The 19,991-nt window shown below is 47.8% G+C and overlaps 1 protein-coding gene across 1 annotated transcript in view; it reads right to left on the bottom strand.

Moving 5' to 3' along the window:
• NMUR2 (neuromedin U receptor 2) overlaps positions 1–16,255 on the bottom strand; it is a 52,654-nt gene extending 36,399 nt beyond the window's left edge. The window contains exon 1 of the mRNA XM_073567923.1: positions 15,110–16,255. Coding sequence (XP_073424024.1) covers positions 15,110–15,835 — 726 coding nt within the window. The 5' untranslated portion in view covers positions 15,836–16,255. The remainder of the gene's footprint in view (positions 1–15,109) is intronic.
• Positions 16,256–19,991: the final 3,736 nt, after the last annotated feature.

The following is a 19,991-nucleotide window of genomic DNA, read 5'->3' as shown; positions in this document are numbered from 1 at the left end:
GGCAGCATTGTTCCCTAATAGGCAGCACAGGTCCCCAATAGGCAGCATTGTTCCCTAATAGGCAGCACAGGCCCCCAATAGGCAGCACAGGTCCCCAATAGGCAGCATTGTTCCCTAATAGGCAGCACAGGTCCCCAAAAGGCAGCATTGTTCCCTAATAGGCAGCACAGGTACCCAATAGGCAGCACTGTTCCCTATAGGCAGCACAGGTCCCCAATAGGCAGCATTGTTCCCTAATAGGCAGCACAGGTCCCCAATAGGCAGCATTGTTCCCTAATAAGCAGCACAGGTCCCCAATAGGCAGCATTGTTCTCTAATAGGCAGGCACAGGTCCCCAATAGGCAGCATTGTTCCCTAATAGGCAGCACATGTCCCCAATAGGCAGCATTGTTCCCTAATAGGCAGCACAGGTCCCCAATAGGCAGCATTGTTCCCTAATAGGCAGGCACAGGTCCCCAAAAGGCAGCATTGTTCCCTAATAGGCAGCACAGGTACCCAATAGGCAGCATTGTTCCCTATAGGCAGCACAGGTCCCCAATAGGCAGCATTGTTCCCTAATAGGCAGCACAGGTCCCCAATAGGCAGCATTGTTCCCTAATAGGCAGCACAGGTCCCCAATAGGCAGCATTGTTCTCAAATAGGCAGGCACAGGTCCCCAATAGGCAGCATTGTTCCCTAATAGGCAGCACATGTCCCCAATAGGCAGCATTGTTCCCTAATAGGCAGCACAGGTCCCCAATAGGCAGCATTGTTCCCTAATAGGCAGGCACAGGTCCCCAATAGGCAGCATTGTTCTCTAATAGGCAGGCACAGGTCCCCAATAGGCAGCATTGTTCCCTATTAGGCAGCACATGTCCCCAATAGGCAGCATTGTTCCCTAATAGGCAGCACAGGTCCCCAATAGGCAGCATTGTTCCCTAATAGGCAGGCACAGGTCCCCAATAGGCAGCATTGTTCTCTAATAGGCAGGCACAGGTCCCCAATAGTCAGCATTGTTCCCTAATAGGCAGCACATGTCCCCAATAGGCAGCATTGTTCCCTAATTGGCAGCACAGGTCCCCAATAGGCAGCATTGTTCCCTATAGGCAGCAAACATCCCCAAGAGGCAGCACAGGTCCCCAATAGGCAGCATTGTTCCCTATAGGCAGCACAAGTCCCCAAAAGGCAGGCACAGGTCCCCAATAGGCAGCACTGTTCCCTATAGGCAGCACATGTCCCCAAGAGGCAGAACAGGTCCCCAATAGGCAGGCACAGGTCCCCAATAGGCAGGCACAGGTCCCCAATAGGCAGGCACAGGTCCCCATTAGGCAGCACAGGTCCCTAGTAGGCAGCACAGGTCCCTAGTAGGCAGCACAGGCCCCCAATAGGCAGGCACACACGTCCCTAATAGGCAGCACTGCACAGCACAGGTCCCCAATAAGCAGCAGCACTGCACATATACAACTGACCTGGTGTTGGCCTGTGTGTACCACAGGCTGAAGTTGAACTGAAGTCTGAAGTAAATAATCCCGCGGTGAGGCAGGCGGGCCACGGTCACCACACACAGACTAGTGTCCTCCTGTCCAGGCTCAGGCGCTCAGCTCACTGGGCAGCCACAGCGGCGGGTAACTCCTGAGTCCAGTCCAGCGAGCTCCAGAGTCTAGTTACCCGCCAATTATAGCCGCACTGCACCGCAGGAATCAGTGCACGGGCAGTGGGGGCCGCCGGGGTGTGCTGCTTTGTCCAGTAGTCAGCAGACAGAGAGCAGCACGTCAAGTATCAATGCGCGCGCGGTATCCGGCAGGAAGCAGAGCAAGAGTCCTCCTCTGCTCCTTGCCTGCAGGCAGCGCCGCCAGCAACATCAGAGGACCGGATCGCGGCTCTGGATCTCCCCGGTTCGGGGAACCGGCTGCTTTTTTAACAACCGGTTCCACCGAACCCGCTGAATCCCCCCCCCGCTGCAACCCGTACAATGGATAAATAACAGCCCCTCAACCAGGGCAGGCATATTTGCAGAGTGCAAGTGTCTCTTACACTCCTGCAAAGCAAAATGGCAGCGCCAGTGGCTGTAAAAATAATTAAAAATCAAAAAAATATAAAGTTAAAAAAATTTATTTTGTATGAAAAATAATTGTTTATATAAACAACCATTTTTAATACGAAAGACAAATTGCGGCGCCTTCCCTTAAAGCAAGTTGAAGATGTAATGATCTCAGAAAGGTCTAAAGTTAAAGATGACACATTTCCTTTGTATTTTAAGCAAAAATGTATATATATGTTTATCTTTTACATTTTAAAATTTACAAAAAGGAAAATGAGTGAAGCAAAAGTTTGGACACCCTTGGAGATTTGGGTGCTCAGAAAACTTTGATCAAGGGTTCAGACCTTTATTAGCCTGTTAGCTTTATGGCTTGTTCACCATCATCCTTATGAAGGCCAGGTGATGAAAATTTCCCATCTTTATAAAAACCCAGTCTCCACTAACCTTGTGCCAAAAAACAGTAGCCTTGGGTTCTTCTAAGCAGCTGCCTATCACTCTGAAAATGAAAATGGTGGAGGCCACAAAGCAGGACACATCTATAAGTAGATAGTAAAGTGTTGCCCTATCCTCAGTTCCAAATGTAATAAAAATGGCAGTTAACAGGAACAGTGGAGGTCAAGATAAAGTCTGGAAGACCAAGCAAAATTTCAGTGAGAGCTGCTGTTAAGATTGCTGAAGAGGCAATTCAGAACCCCTGCTTGACTGCAAAACACCTTCAGAAACATTTAGCAGACTCTGGAGTTGTGGTACATTGTTCTACTGTTCAGAGATACCTGCAACAATATGGCCTCCATGGAAGAGTCATCAGAAGAAAACCTCTCATGCATCCTCACCATAAAATTCAGCGTCAGAAGTATGCAAAGGAACATCTAAACACGCATAATGCATTTTGGAAACAAGTCATGTAAACCGATGAACTTAAAGTTGAACTCTTTGGCCCAGTGGTCAAAAGGTATGTGTGGAGAAAAAAGGGCACAGAATTTTGCCAAGGAATAAGCATGTAGGGCATCAGTCATGCTTTGGGATTGTGCTGCAGCCAATGGCACAGGGAACAATTCACAGGTATAGAGAAGAATGGATTCAATGAAATTTCAACAAATTCTTGTTGCAAACATAACACCATCTGTAAAAAAGCTGAAGATGAAAAGAGGAAGGCTTCTACATATGGATAATGATCCTAAACACACGTCAAAATCCACAATAAATGACCTCAAAAGGCTCAAGCTGAAGGTTTTACAATGGCCCTCACAGTCCCCTGATCTGGACATCATTGAAAATCTGTGGCTAGCCCTCAAAATAGCAAAGGATGCAAGATGACAAAGGAATCTCACAAAACTTGAAGAATTTTCCAAGGAAGAATTAATGAAAATCCCTCAAGCAAGAATTGGCATAATCTTGTCTGGCTACAAAACATGTTTACAAGCTGTACTAATTTTAAAAGAGAGTGTTACTAGGTGCTAACCATGCAGGATGCCCAATCTTTTGCATTGGACCATTCTCCTTTTTGTAATTTTTAAAATGTGAAAAATGAAAATATATATACACCATATATACTTGTGTATAAGCCGACACGAGTATAAGCCGACCCCCCTGATTTTGCCACAAAAAACAGGGAAAACTTATTGACTCGAGTATAAGCCGAGGGTGGAAAATGCAGCAGCTACTGGTAAATTTCAAAAATAAAAATAGATATCAATAAAAGTAAAATTAAATGAGACATCAGTAGGTTAAATGTTTTTGAATATCCATATTGAATCAGGAGCCCCATATAATGCCCCATACAGTTCATGATGGCCCCATAAGATGCTCCATACAAAATAAGCCCCATATAATGCTGCACAAAGGTTAATAATGGCACCATAAGATGCTCCATAGAAAAATATGCCCCATATGCTGCTCCATAAAGTTTATGGTCCCATAAGATGTTCCATAGATTATGTCCCATATGCTGCCCCATAAGGTGCTCCATAGAATATGCCCCATATGCTACTCCATAGATTATGCCCCATATGCTGCTCCATAGATTATGCCCCCATAAGATGCTCTATAGATTATGCCCCATATGCTACTCCATAGATTATGCCCCATATGCTGCTCCATAGATTATGCCCACCAAAAGATGCTCCATAGATTATACCTCCATAAGATGCTCCATAGATTATGCCCCTTTAAAATGCCCCATAAGATGGTCCATAGTTTATGCCCCCATAAGATGCTCCATAGATTTTGCCCCATATGCTGCCACTGCTGCTGCTGCTGCAAAAATAAAATGACATACTCACCTCTCATTGCTGGGGACCTGGTGCCAGTGTCCTGAGTGGGCGGGGACAGGTGCCGGTGTCACCGCTGGCTTCTCCGGTCTCTGGCACCTTCCTTCAGCGGTCACATGGTACCGTTCAATAAAGTCATGAATATATGCATATTCATGACTTTAATGAGCAGTACCACGTGACCGCTGAAGGAAGGCTGGGAGAAGCAGGGGGCTGCAGAGACCGCGCCAGGGGGTCAGTATGATCTGACACCACCGCTCCCCCTCCCCTGCCGACCCCCGGTATATGACTCGCGCATAAGCTGAGAGGGGGACTTTCAGCCCAAAACAATGGGCTGAAAATCTCGGCTTATACGCGAGTATATATGGTATATATATATTTTTTTTTTTTTTTACTAAAATACAAAGGAAATGTATCATCTTTAATGATAGGCCTTTTAGAGATAATTTCATCTTCAACTTGCTTAACATATTTATATATATTGTAAGAAAGCAGGAGGTAAGGTTCTGGATAGCAGGCATGTGTTACTGAGATGATTTTTATTTTGTCAGGATTTTGGATCCAGGATTTAGGAGCAACCAAAAGAGTCGGGGTGGGAAAGGTTACTTCCATACTCCATTCCAGGTCTTAAAAATCAAATATAAGGCAGCTGGGAATAGTTTAGCAGTTTGAGTGTTGCGTTGGATAAAGATTGTCCATTGTGGTCAGTCTATCCTTGAGTCTGAGAAATGCTTGTATTACCAAGTTGGTGAGACCATTTGATTTACTTTTCCTTACCCAAAGAACAGACTGTTTTGTTATTATCTGTGATGAAGAAAGTGTTAGGCGTCAGATTCCTGGCACTGCACAGTGGGAATCCAGAGCCAGACATCCTGCGGTCTCTCATTCTCCTCCAACCGTTCAGACTCCTGCTCAGCAATCACGGCGATCCAGGAATTCCCCTCAGACTCGTTCTGTGAGCTTGGATGTTGCTGCCACCTCTGGTGCAGCAATGGTAGCACAACCTGCATTGCAGGGAACTGCTCCAGAGGCTAAGTCCTTGTGCCGTGCTACTGGGCATGCCCGCAACTTGTCCTCTCAGTGGAGAGCAGGGGTCACATGTGCAGGTCCTATGTCGAATCTGATTGGTCCTTCCCAAAGTACTGGAAGGTCCCGGAAGGGCATGGCTATAAAAAGCCCGCATGGCGACTCGGCCTTGCGCTAGTGTAGCATATTATTCTGTGTGTGTATGGTGATGGATGTATGGACTGGTGTCTGACTCATTATGAAACCCCTACCCTCTGATATTACGAGTGGTGACCGAGTGTGAATAGTCAGCTCCAGGGTTGTGGCAAGCTACACGCCACTTGCTCCACACCTACACTAGCGTCCGTCGGCGCCCGGTCCTCGGTGCCGACGCTTGCGGCTTTTCTCTGCCGCTGCGTTGTAGTAACAGCAACTATTGGTGTTCGCGGCTGCGATGCCACACGCAGGCCTCTGTGACGCTAACAGGGCCTGTGCCTTTGCTTTAGTGTTCTCCAAGCGACTCTGTGTTTGTACGGAGTCGCCCTTAGCGTTCGGGTGACGTTAACCCGAGCGCAGTCCCGCACCTACTAGGTGCATCTGCAATTGTTCAGCAGCGGTCTTGTCACCTACCGCACGGTGGACCCCGGGCGGCGAACGCACCTACTATTATTTATATTTGGTGCGTTCCGCCGACCCTAACATTACACTAGCGCCAGGGTCTGGCTGGCAATGGCAGACGTGCAGCAGCTGCAGCGCTACATTCGGCAGCTGGATAGCAGGTTGGCGGCTATTGAGAGCACCAACTCAGCTGCGAATGCTGCGCTAGCTGCTGCTCAGACAGTCGCTGAGGCTATCTCACGTGCGCCCACACTTTTGCCCTTGCCAACAATGTCTCGCCTCCCGCTCCCCGATAAGTTTTCAGGTGATAGTGCCTCCTGTAGGGGATTCGTTAATCAGTGCTCCATTCAGCTGGAGTTGCTGGCTGCACGGTTTCCTACAGAGCGGGCTAAGGTGGGATTTATTGTCTCCCTGTTGTCTGGCCGGGCATTACTTTGGGCCACGCCATTGTGGGAGCGTGATGATCCCGTGGTACAGGGAGCTGCTCAGTTCCTCGCGGCTCTGAAGCAAGTCTTCTTGGGACCACGGGTCACACACGATACGGCTCTCCAACTGTTATCCTTAACACAAGGGTCACTTTCGGTTAGCCATCATGCTGTCCAATTTCAGACACTGGCTTCCGAGTTAGAGTGGCCGGACAAAGTGTTGGTCCCGGTGTTTTGGAGAGGCCTGGCTGAGCACGTAAAAGATGCTCTAGCTACTAGGGAAATTCCCACAAGTCTGGAGGAGTTGATCGCCGTTTCCACCCGCATTGACCTCCGCTTCACGGAGCGCGGGTTGGAACGAGCGCAATCCAGACGTAGGGTTAATTTGGCTCCCACCTTTACCGAGCCGCTGATATATTCCGCACAGGAGCTCCCTTCCTCTGAGCCTATGGAGGTGTCTCGCACCGGCACTAAGTCGCGTCCGATGCGAAGCTCTGTGCGCTGTTATCAATGCCGACAGTTTGGCCACTCGGCTGGCACATGCCCTCAGCGGCTGAAAAGACGACCACGTTCAGTGGCCGTAGGTGGTGGTCAATCCAAGGTGGGACCCTTTTCACCCAAACCGGTGTTCCGGGGTACGTTAGATAGTGGGTCCTCCACCTGGGAGGCAGAGGTCACCCTGGATTCCGGGGCCGAGGGGAACTTTATGTCCTCGACTTTTGCCCAGAGACACGCTATCCCTCTGGTGTTACTCTCCCAACCTCTGACCATTAGGGTGGTAAATGGGGCACCGTTACCGTCTCAGGTGACCCATCAGACAGCCCCACTCGGACTCTATTTCACCCTCACATCAGGAGACTCTGTCCCTGCTTATTATGCCCAATGGCATCGATCAGGTGCTCCTCGGAGTTCCCTGGCTTCGTTGCCACTCCCCTCATATTGACTGGTCTTCGGGGAGGATACTGGGCTGGGGCAAGGACTGTGAGGGAAGGTGCCTGAGGGGCAGCATTCAGGTGGCTTCCACTGAAGTGCCTGCGGATCTCTCCGCGCTCCCCAAACCCTACCACCAGTACGCGGACGTCTTCTCTAAGAAGTCTGCGGAGACGCTCCCGCTGCACCGTTCCTATGATTGCCCGATTGATCTCCTGCCAGGCACAGAGCCTCCCCGAGGCTGTGTTTACCAGTGGAGTAGCAACTGTTTGTGGCGCCCGGGGCGGTCGAAAAATTTGCCGCCCCTTTGGTCGTTGATAATCCGGAAGCATCCGAAGAGCCCACACTACACTCAAAGATCTAATTTTTAGTCTGCTACTAACTCTTCTGTTATTATTTCTAAATTTCTAGACTTATATATGGGTATATAGCATATATAGGTGTTCCCAGGGGTGTATACTTGTATATAGCTTCGATAGGTGGCTTCCAGAGGTGTATACAGGTGTACATAGCTTCTATAAAAGGCTCACTGGTGCCGTACATGACTGGCGTAAATGACTGCCCTCCATGACTTGCATACATGACTCGCGTACATGACTGGGTTACATAACTGGCTTACAAGACTGACATAAATGATTGGCATACATGACTTGCGTAAATGACTGGCTTACCTTACCTGACTGGCTTACATGACTGGCGTATATGACTGGCGTACATACATTGTGCACATGACTGGCATAAATGACAGGTGTACATGACTGGCATACATGACTGGCATTCATGACTGTCTTTCATGATGGGCCTACATGACTGGCATACTTGACTGGCGTACATGACTGGCGAATATGACAGGCGTGCCGCGTACGTGACCGGTGGAGTCCAGAGCAGTTGAAAAGTTGTGGCATTTTTTTAGGAAGCTGATATCTGCTCTCGAGGCGTTTGTATCCAGCGCTGACTACATTACAGCTGGAGTAGAAGACGCCAATCTCCAGGACTCAAGGCCATAGTGTCAGCATTGGAGCAACCAGAAAAAGGAAAATGAGTAACTGATCCGACCACACAAAGCAGAACATTTGGGGTTGATGGACCCCGGTGTATAATACAGCCGGTGTGGCAGGTGTCACAGTCTGAGTGTCTCCCCTCAGGGCCCCCACAGCAGGTGTCACAGTCTGAGTGTCTCCCCTCAGGGCCCTCACAGTAGGTGTCACAGACAGTCTGAGTGTCTCCCCTCAGGGCCCTCACAGTAGGTGTCACAGACAGTCTGAGTGTCTCCCCTCAGGGCCCTCACAGTAGGTGTCACAGACAGTCTGAGTGTCTCCCCTCAGGGCCCCCCACAGCAGGTGTCACAGTCTGAGTGTCTCCCCTCAGGGCCCCCACAGCAGGTGTTACAGAGAGTCTGAGTGTCTCCCCTCAGGGCCCTCACAGTAGGTGTCACAGACAGTCTGAGTGTCTCCCCTCAGGGCCCTCACAGTAGGTGTCACAGACAGTCTGAGTGTCTCCCCTCAGGGCCCCCACAGCAGGTGTCACAGTCTGAGTGTCTCCCCTCAGGGCCCCCACAGCAGGTGTCACAGTCTGAGTGTCTCCCCTCAGGGCCCTCACAGTAGGTGTCACAGACAGTCTGAGTGTCTCCCCTCAGGGCCCTCACAGTAGGTGTCACAGACAGTCTGAGTGTCTCCCCTCAGGGCCCTCACAGTAGGTGTCACAGACAGTCTGAGTGTCTCCCCTCAGGGCCCCCACAGCAGGTGTCACAGTCTGAGTGTCTCCCCTCAGGGCCCTCACAGCAGGTGTCACAGTCTGAGTGTCTCCCCTCAGGGCCCTCACAGATATCCCGGGCAGGCTGGGCAGCGCTTCCCGCCGTCCCCCTCACTCACCGGCTCCTGTGTCCCGGGATCTGCTCCTGCGTCACCTCAGCTCAGCAGCCACGTGTTCTTCGGGCAGCTCCGACCCGCGGCCAACACCTCCTCCGACGTCCAGGCTCCAGGAGCGGATGGGCGTTCACCTGAGTGCGAGTTCAGCAGAGCAAGGTAGAAAGCGCCTGAGGCTGAGCTGCGCCTGCACTGTGCCTCCGCGGAGTCCGCGCTTCTTCCACGGCAGAGGAGAGAAGAGGAACTGCTGCTGCCACGCGGCGCCGCCCCCACATACTTGCCGCCTAGGGCGGACCGCCCCCCCCCCCCGCCCCCCCACGCTACGCCACTGGTGTTTACCCCTTATCACTCCCTGAGACAGAGGCTATGTCCCAATATATCTGGGAGAACCTGGCTAGGGGTTTCATCAGAAAATCTGAGTCACCGGCTGGTGCAGGGTTCTTCTTCGTACAGAAGAAGAAAGGAGAGTTACGCCCCTGCATTGACTACCGAGGTCTCAATGCTATCATGGTTAAAAACAAATACCCCCTACCGTTGATCTCGGAGTTATTTGACAGGTTGCGGGGGGCCCGGATCTTTATTAAATTAGATCTGCGGGGTGCATACAACCTGATCCGCATTCGCAAAGGAGACGAATAGAAGACAGCTTTTAATACCAGGGATGGCCATTACGAATACCTGGTTATGCCCTTTGGTCTTTGTAATGCGCCAGCTGTCCTCCAAGATTTTGTCAACGACGTCTTCCGCGACATGCTCTCTACCTCGGTGGTGATCTATCTGGATGACATACTCATCTTTTCGCCAGATTTGACCACCCACCGGAGAGACGTCTGCAGGGTCTTCGACCGTCTGCGGGCGAACTCGCTATTTGCCCAGCTGGAGAAGTGCCAGTTTGAGCAGGAGTCCTTGCCGTTCCTGGGCTATATCATCTCGGCCCAGGGGCTGGCCATGGATCCTGCCAAACTACAAGCGGTAATGGACTGGCAGGAACCCCATTCCCTCAAAGCGGTGCAGCGCTTTTTGGGGTTCGTGAATTACTACCGCTAGTTCATACCACACTTTTCCACACTGGTGGCTCCTTTGGTTGCTCTCACCAAGAAAGGAGCTAACCCCAATGCTTGGTCAGAACATGTCTCCAAGGTCTTCTCGGCTATAAAATCACATTTTGCTGGCGCTCCCATATTACATTGTCCTGATGTGGATAAGCCGTTTATCCTTGAGGTAGATGCTTCTTCCGTCGGTGCAGGAGCAGTCCTTTATCAAAAGGATGCTCAAGGTCGGAAGCATCCCTGCTTCTTCTATTCCAAGACCTTCTCACCGGCGGAGAAAAATTACTCCATCGGCGACAGGGAGCTGCTAGCCATGAAGTTGGCTTTTTCTGAGAGGAGACATCTCCTGGAGGGAGCCCGGTTTCCCTTTCAGGTATATACGGACCATAAAAACCTGGTCTATCTACAGACGGCCCAACGCCTGAATTCCCGTCAGGCCAGGTGGTCGCTCTTCTTTTCCCGATTCCGCTTCACCCTCCACTACCTCTCTGGAGAGAAGAACGTCCGTGCGGATGCTGTCTCACGTTCTGTGGTCTCAGCGGAAGAAGGAGAAGCTGAGCCTCGGTTAATTTTCCCGCCGGAGAGTTTTACGACCGTGGCTCCAGTTGCTCTCGAGTCGGTACCACCGGGCAAGACCTTGGTGCCTCCTCAGCTACGGCCGGAGGTCCTCACCTGGGCACATGCCTCCAGGGTGGGTAGCCATTTTGGTAATAAACGGAACGCCGAACTCCTGGCAAGGTCATATTGGTGGCCACATATGGCTCGAGATGTCAAGGAATACGTGCAAGCATGTGTTTCGTGTGCTCGGAACAGACCCTCTAGACAGAGGCCGGCGGGGCTGTTGTTTCCCCTGCCAGTGGCAGATAGACCTTGGGAGATGGTAGGCATGGATTTCATAGTTGGCCTGCCCAAGTCTGGTGGCAGTACGGTCATCTGGGTGGTCACCGACCATTTTTCCAAAATGGTGCATCTGGTGCCACTCGCACGCCTGCCTTCCGCTCGAGGTCTAGCCACCTTGTTCATTAAGCACGTATTCCGTTTACATGGCATGCCAGACAAAATTGTGAGTGACCGCGGACCCCAGTTTGCGTCTCGGTTTTGGAGGGAGCTCTGCAGTTTACTCAGCATCGAGCTAAATCTATCCTCCGCTTACCATCCCGAGACGAATGGCTTGGTCGAGAGATCCAATCAGACCTTGGTCACCTATTTACGGCATTTTGTCTCTGCCAGGCAGGATGACTGGGCAAACTTGCTACCTTGGGCTGAATTTGCCCTAAACAATGCGGTGGCTGATTCCACTGGTCAGACGCCCTTTCTCCTAAACTATGGTCAACATCCACGCGTCCCTGTCCCGATGCCAGTGTCCTCCACCGACTCCAGGGTGGCAGACTGGGCAGTGGAGGCCCGGGACATTTGGGATCGCACTCAGGATGCTATCCGGGCATCTAAAGAAAGGATGAGGGCGTCCGCCAACATGCATCGGCAGCCTGCGCCAAGCTTCTCCCCTGCCGAAATGGTATGGCTCTCCACCCGAAACATTAAACTGCGGGTCGAGTCTCCCAAGTTTGCACCGCGATACATTGGACCATTCAAGGTCCTCGAGCGACTTAGCTCGGTGGTCTACCGCCTGGCTCTTCCTCCACATTTGGCCATTTCGGATGTGTTCCATGTGTCCCTCCTCAAACCAGTTCACATGGTCCGGTTTTCTGAGTCATCTGCCGGGTCATCAGACTTATCGTCTGATGAGTTTGAGGTTAACGCCATCGTGGGGCGCAGGTTTGTCCGTGGCAAAAAATTTTATTTGGTGGACTGGAAGGGTCATGGGCCCGAGGCTCGGACCTGGGAGCCGGTGGAAAACATTCATGCACCGCTCCTGATCGCGGCCTTTGAGCGCGGTGAGGCTCAGAGGGGGGGGGCCCTAGGAGGGGGGGTAATGTTAGGCGTCGGATTCCTGGCACTGCACAGCGTGAATCCGGAGCCAGACATCCTGCGGTCTCTCATTCTCCTCCGACCGCTCAGACTCCAGCTCAGCAATCACGGCGAGCCAGGCATTCCCCTCAGACTCGTTCTGTGAGCCTGGATGTTGCTGCCACCTCTGGTGCAGCAATGGTAGCACAACCTGCTTTGCAGGGAACTGCTCCAGAGGCTAAGTCCTCGTGCCGTGCTACTGGGCATGCCCGCAACTTGTCCTCTCAGTGGAGAGCAGGGGTCACATGTGCAGGTCCTATGTCGAATCTGATTGGTCCTTCCCAAAGTACTGGAAGGTCCCGGAAGCGCATGGCTATAAAAAGCCCGCATGGCGGCTCGGCCATGCGCTAGTGTAGCATATTATTCTGTGTGTGTATGGTGATGGATGTATGGACTGGTGTCTAACTCATTATGAAACCCCTACCCTCTGATATTACGAGTGGTGACCGAGTGTGAATAGTCAGCTCCAGGGTTGTGGCAAGCTACACGCCACTTGCTCCACACCTACACTAGCGTCCGTCGGCGCCCGGTCCTCTGCGCCGACGCTTGCGGCTTTTCTCTGCCGCTGCGCTGTAGTAACAGCAACTTTTGGTGTTCGCGGCTGCGACGCCACATGCAGGCCTCTGTGACGCTAACAGGGCCTGTGCCTTTGCTTTAGTGTTCTCCAAGCGACTCTGTGGTTGTACGGAGTCACCCTTAGTGTTCGGGTGACGTTAACCCGAGCGCAGTCCCGCACCTACTAGGTGCATCTGCCATTGTTCAGCAGCGGTCTTGTCACCTACCGCACGGTGGACCCTTGGCGGCGAACGCACCTACTATTATTTATATTTGGTGCGTTCCGCCGACCCTAACAGAAAGGACTGTTTTGTTATTATCTGTGATGAAGAAAGGACTGTTTTCAATTTTAGAGCTGTAAAGTAAATGATGGACAATAAATAGTATAATCTCCAGGAATAACCTAGTTTTGGAAGATGTAGCTGAACTCACTGTGTTATTTTTTTGTTTCATACATCATTACCAGTCTATCCATTGCTACTGCAAGGTAGCTGTTAGAATGAGTGACAATACTTCGGCATACTAACGGATTGGATTTATTACCATTTAATGGAGGATTGGTGCGATCGAAGACACGTCAGTTATATTTCTAATCACCGACCGACCCAGACTACTAGACTACTGATGTCACAAGATTTCCACAAAGAGTTAAAAGACAATTTTAATTCTTCTACACCTGCAGGCGATGAATCACTGATTGAAATAAAACACTAAGGATGAAACAGAGATTTATAGACCTCATGTATTCAATAAACTCATTGCCACCTGCACTAAAGTTTCCCCCTTCTGTGTTTCTCCTGTTGATATGATTGTGATATTCCCAGCAGTTGGCATACCGCTATGCTTATCATCTATCGTGAAGTCACGTCTCATCTAGGTCATAGGTAGCTGTTGTCGAATCTGATATTGCTCTTCTTAGTAGTTGTTGCCTTTTTCTAAAAATTGATATTTAATGAAACCATTTACCCTCCAAATTTAATTGAAAACTATTTTCTAAAGGGATGATTTCTAAAATAGATAGTATGCAGAGTATATGATGGTACTTAAGATCTGGTCTAGATCAAGGGGTGTTCCTCTCAAAGAAGAAGCCTGGATTCATAGTATTTTATAATATTGAAGATCTTGTCTAGATGAAGTAGAAAGTATTCTTAGTATATGATGGTACTGAAGATATGGTTTAGATTAAGGGATGGTCCTGCTAAAGAAATAACAAGTCTATAAATTATATGAAATTACTGAAGATCTGGTCTAGATCAAAGGTGTTCCTCTCAAATAAATAGCAAATATTCAAAATATATCATGATTATGAAGATCTAATCTAGATAAAGAGGGGAGAATTGGTCATCCCATAGAAATAGCCAGTATGCAGAAAATATGATGATATGGAAGACCTGGTCTGTGGTATGAAAAGGGGTGTTCCTCTTAAAGAGCTAGTCCATCTACAAAATATATCATGGTATTGAACATCTGGTCTAGATAAAGGGATGTTCTTCTCATAGAAATAAAAAAAGTATTCATAATATACTGTATTATGGTACTGAAGATCAAGATCAAGATCTAGATCAAGGGATGGTTCTCTCAAAGAAGTAGCTATTATTTGTAAAATATGATGGTACTGAAGATCTGGTTTAGATCAAGGTAAGGTTCTCTCAAACATATAGCAAGTACTAAAGATCTGGTCTAAGTCAAAGAGTGTTCCTCTCAAATAGGAAGTATTTAAAATATGTAATAATGAAGATCTTGACTAGTTAAAGAGGGGATAGGTGGTCGTTTCAGAGAAAAAGCTAGTATGTGAAATGTATGATGGCATGGAAGATCTGGTAGGCAGTATGAAAAAGGGTGTATTTCTCAAAGAAATAGCCCATGTGCAAAACATATCATGGAACTGAACATCTGGTGTAGATCAAGGGATTGTTTTCTCAAAGAAGTAGCTAGTATTCACAATGTGTGATGGTACTGAAGATCTAGTTTAGATCAAGGGATGGTTCTCTCAAAAACATCTAGAATGCAAAATATATGATGGTCCTGAAGATCTGTTCTAGATAAAGACATCTTTTCCTCAAAGAAGTAAAATGCATTCATATTATATTATGATAATGAAGATCTTGTCTAGATAAAGAGGGCAGATAGGTGGTCATCTCAAAGAAATAGCCACTATTCAGAATACATGATGGTATGGTACAGTAGGAAAAGGGGTGTTCTACTCAATTAAGTAGCCTATGTATAAAATATATGATGATGCTGAAGATTTGATGGTCTTCTCAAAAAGGTGATCTTTTTGAGATGTTTCACTGTACATTTTTGAGGCTTAATAAGCTATGAGACAATAAGATCCTATAGCTACAGCTGTATATAACCTCAAAATCACATATAAGTATTATGTTGTCAAAGACATCAAACTTACTTTAATGCCCATGAGGCAGTAAAGGACACTGATGACTCCCATTGGCAGCACGAAGAAGAGCAGAGATGTGACTTGGATGATACAGTTGTATATCCACATGGGTTGGATCACAGTACAAGTGGCAGAGTCAGGGATAAGACTTCCATTGGGAAAGTTCTGCAGTTCGATGCCATGAGTACTGGTATTTGGAATGGAAAAAAGAATGGAGAAGATCCAAAGTGTGATGAGTATCCTAAGAGCTCTTCTTCGGGTGCTCTTCAGTTTGGCTTGGAAGGGATGCATAATGGCTACGTATCTCTCCACACTGACTGTGGTCACACTAAGAATAGAGGCGAAGCACACAGTTTCGAAAAGAACTGTCTTAAAATAACAACCCCAGGGACCAAAAAGGAAAGGGTAGTTGCTCCACATCTCATAGACTTCAAGTGGCATCCCAATAAGGAGGACCAGGAGGTCAGAAACTGCCAGACTGAACAGGTAATAGTTTGTAGGAGTCCTCATATTATGATGCTTTAAGATCACCAGACACACCAGCATGTTACCACTGACCCCCACCAAGAAGATAACTGCGTAAACTAGAGTCATGGGCAACGACAAGCGACTTCGCTTTGGCCCACAAAGATGTGCTAAATATTCTTCGGTGCTATTTAGATACCTCAGAATAGAGTGGTCCGAAGATAAAGTAGAACCTGGCCACGTGGAATTGACGTTCTGCAGGTCATCCATGACTATAGCTCGATAAAGTCAGAAGGACGCCAATGATTTTTGTCGTAGCGAGTCCTAAAAGGGGTTGACTTTGTCTATAATAATAAAGAAATATGTCGATAACTGGGAATGGGTGATCGATGGTTAAAACCGAACATAAGTAACAGGATGCAGAAGTGGTGATATAAAATAGACAAAAAAGACACAAATGAGAATACAATACATATGGAAGAGGTCAAAAATGGATAAAGAACTCAACAGATTAGGTCTAGATGGAACATGAATGAACTAAAAGTCAATACAATAGTCTAAAAAATGGAGAAATAATGCAAATTAATTCATAAAAAATAACATAAATGACAGAAAATCTTCTTTCCAGGCACTTTTCATATGAAGACTTGAGTTTCCCAGAGAGGAAAATGCTTCCTAACTCTCAGATTGTGCAGCTGTGATTGTGCACACCAGTTGCCTTTCAAAGATCTGTGTTTTCAGCTGAATTTCTCCTCCCCTGAATGATGCCGATTGGGTGCCTGGCATTATTCAATATTCTCACAATGACTTGAAGCAGGATTTAGCACGGATGTATCTAAGACGGGGAGTCTGCATATTGCAGGCGGTTTGCTGCTATTCATCACCAAGTTCCATTGACTGCAGTTGTCAAAGAAAGGGTTAAAATAGTCCCACGTGCATTCCGCGCTAATTACGTGGCTATGCGGGCAAGGCTGGCTACAAAAAAAAAACGACAAAACCAATTTATCTGCTCGTTGTGTGAAAAAAATAAATAAATTGTCTGCAATCTTTATTCGGGGAAATGAGCCATAAACGCGAATCAATATTGTAGCTGTGGGACTTAAAGATATTGATATTCAATTTGTAAATTACCTGGATCCTTTATAAAACGGAGTATTACTGTTATCTCTATTCCTCTAATGTTTTTAATAAAGGGTTGCCTATTGCCAGATTTAGAAAACCCATTTTTCTTTAAACTACCGTATTTTGAAATTTTGCCCAGAATTTGCGTGAAAATGTGCCGAAAAAGGGCGATAAAATGGACATAGTGCAAATCAATGTGAAATCGACATTGCTGTTCTTGTGTCACTTCTTTTAGCTGCTTCGGGTTTCGTAAACCATGAAGTGAATAAAAGAAGTGACATGTTCATTCTTAGGGCTGCTTCTCTGTACTTTAACTGTGTATAAGACACCGGTGGCTGGAAGAACTCGGCGATTGCGCTGGCGTCTAGTAGACAACTTGGGCACATAAAAAAAAACAGAAACAGGCAGAGATGCATACCTGTCTAAGGCTACTTTCACACATCAGGTGTTCGCCGTCAGGCGCGTTCCGGCGTCGTGCCGGAGCGCCAGATCCGGCAAATGTTTTGTAAAACCGGATGTGACGGATCCGGTTTTCTGCCGGATCCGTCTTGCGCATGACAGCCAAAACCGGATCCGTCTCATCCGGTTCATCCAGTTTTCGATCCGTTTTTCGACGGATTACGCCGGATCCGGTTTTTAAAAACGCCCCTTGTGGCCTTCCGAACGGGATTGGCTACTGAAAAACTATATATAGCATGTTCCTACAGCCCTTCTTTGACATGTTGTAGAGGAGAAAGTGCAGGTTGGAGAGAAGAGCAAGTGACTGGCGAAGATGGATGTTGTGATTGGAAATATTTTGAAGAATTTGGCGGATTTTACAGCGGAGGCAAATCGTTTGAGGGTGATTGTTCTGGAGAAGGAGAGAGCGAGACAGCAGCGCATCAGGCATCGTAGACGACGTTTGTGGATCCACCCCATCACAGCCAAGAGAATGACGCGTGGGGTCTATTCTACACTCTGCATGGACCTTAGACGAAACCCGGAGAAATTTTTTGGATATGTACGGATGAAAATGGAGAATTTTGATTACTTGGTGGAGCGCATAGCACACCGCATAAGAAAATCGGACACCTATTGCCGCTTCTCTGTTTCACCCGCAGAGCGTCTGATGGTGACTTTAAGGTAAGCCACATTTATTGGATATGCTCGCATCAGAGCACACTTTCACTGCAATCTTGTTGGTGGTACTTTGTATCTCCAAGTGTTGTTATAGCTGAGTTTTGGTATGTAAGGCTGTGATTTTAAACTAATTGATTGTTTTTTTAATTCCCCACAGATTTCTTGCAACTGGAGAATCCCTTTCGTCACTGCATTTCCAGTACAGACTCAGGATTTCCACCATATCTGGAATAGTGAAGCACACATGCCGTGCACTGTGGGACTCCTTAGCTGAAGAGTTTTTACCAGAGCCCACAACAGAGAGGTGGATTGAAATTTCTGAAAAGTTTCAACAGATATGTCAGTTTCCGAACTGCTTGGGCGCTGTGGACGGGAAACATATCCGCATTGTAAAGCCAGCCGGATCGGGATCGGAATATTTCAATTACAAGAAATATTTTTCAATTGTCCTCATGGCCATCGCTGACGCGGAATACAAATGTATTGCTGTTGATATTGGGGCCTATGGTCGCTCAAATGACTCTCAAGTTTTCAAACTGTCTGCCATGGGGCGTAAACTGTATGGAAACACCTTCCAGTTCCCATCCCCTAGACCGCTGCCGCAAACATCTGGTCCACCTATGCCATTTGTCTGTGTAGGGGATGAAGCCTTCCAGCTATCAGAACACCTTTTGAAACCCTACTGTAGCAGAGGATTGTCAAGAACAAAACGCATTTTTAATTACCGCCTCACAAGAGCAAGAAGAATGGTTGAATGCGCCTTTGGTATTCTGACAGCCAAATGGCGGGTCCTATTGACTGCGTTCAACCTCAAGACAGAAACTGTGGACGAGGTGATCAAAGCGTGCGTGGTACTCCACAATTTTCTTATCTGTAAGGAACCCATTTCCATTGAGGACACCTCTGAAGAAACCACCTTGCAAGATTACCATGACATTACCACTAGAAGTTCTGTGACGGTTTCAGTAATGAGGGACAATTTTGCACTATACTTTATGTCACCTCAAGGCAGAATATACTGGCAGGATGACAGAGTGTGAAAGATTTGTGCCCAACCAAACTTGTGTACCTTCTGTACCAACAGTATATACCTTTGCCAACCAAAGTTGGCTATCTTGTCATGGTCTTACTATTTTTACCTTTAGGCCAGAGGTGTGTACCTGGTTGTGTTGTATGCAAAGTATTTCACCTTTTAACAAAAGTTGTGTACATTGTTAGGAAATCACCAACAATAAACACAACTTTTTAGGTGAAATACTTTGCTTCAAACACAACCAGGAACACAACTGTGGCAAAAAGGTAAAATTTACCCACAGTTATATACCTGGTTTTGAATACCTTTTTACCTTTTAAATACCCTGTATTATACCTTTTTTTTAACATATTTCGCCGCAGAAAGAAATGACAGACAACCAGTGTAAACAATAATTTAACTTTTATTTAAATTTTTTTTTTTTAGTAAACTGTTTTTAAAGTTAAAAAAAACTTTTTTAATAAAGGTTTGAAACCATAAAACTGGTCATTTTTATTAAAATACACACATTATAAATTTGTGTAGTGTGGGGTGGAAATACTGCTGGAGGGGCTGCGGGACACTTCGACACTGGGAGTGTGGAGAGAGGACTGGGATCGTGGTGGGGAAGGAACAGTTAGAGGTGAAGGTGTGGAAAAAGCTAGAGAATGGGTGGACATGTGGGAGGCAGAAGAGGTGGTGGGCGGTGGAGTGGAGGGTTGGGCAGGGACTGTAGGAGCAGATGATGTTGATGGAAAGTTGTATGGGGAAGGAGTTTGGTACGGGGAAGGAGTTTGGTACAGGGCAGGTTGCTGGAAGTGGGGAGATGTCTGGTACTGGGGAGGTTGCTGGTACTGGGGAGGTTGCTGGTACTGGGGAGCTGGCTGGTATGTAATAGGAGGGGGAGGATGGAAAGGGGCTGGAGGGGGTGCAGGTGGAGGAACTACTGGGGTGGGAGGAGGAGGTTGGAAGGTAACGTGCTGGAGAGCACCGTGGCACGAATGCATTACATGCATCTGCTGGCTAGGAGAGAGCGTTTCCATGCGCTCCACAACAGACCTGAAAAAGGTGTAGTTTGGCGAAGATCTTGCTTCTGAATGCATGGTTTGCAGAAGTGTCTTCACCTCCAGAATGCTGGAGTTGATCTGCTGAAAGCCTGCGGGGATTTGCTCT

Source organism: Dendrobates tinctorius, unplaced genomic scaffold (assembly GCF_039654945.1).
Source record: "Dendrobates tinctorius isolate UK_male_01 unplaced genomic scaffold, ASM3965494v1 ptg000020l, whole genome shotgun sequence".
In the NCBI taxonomy this organism is placed as follows: Eukaryota; Metazoa; Chordata; class Amphibia; order Anura; family Dendrobatidae; genus Dendrobates; species Dendrobates tinctorius.
This window is presented reverse-complemented; position numbering and strand designations above follow the sequence as displayed.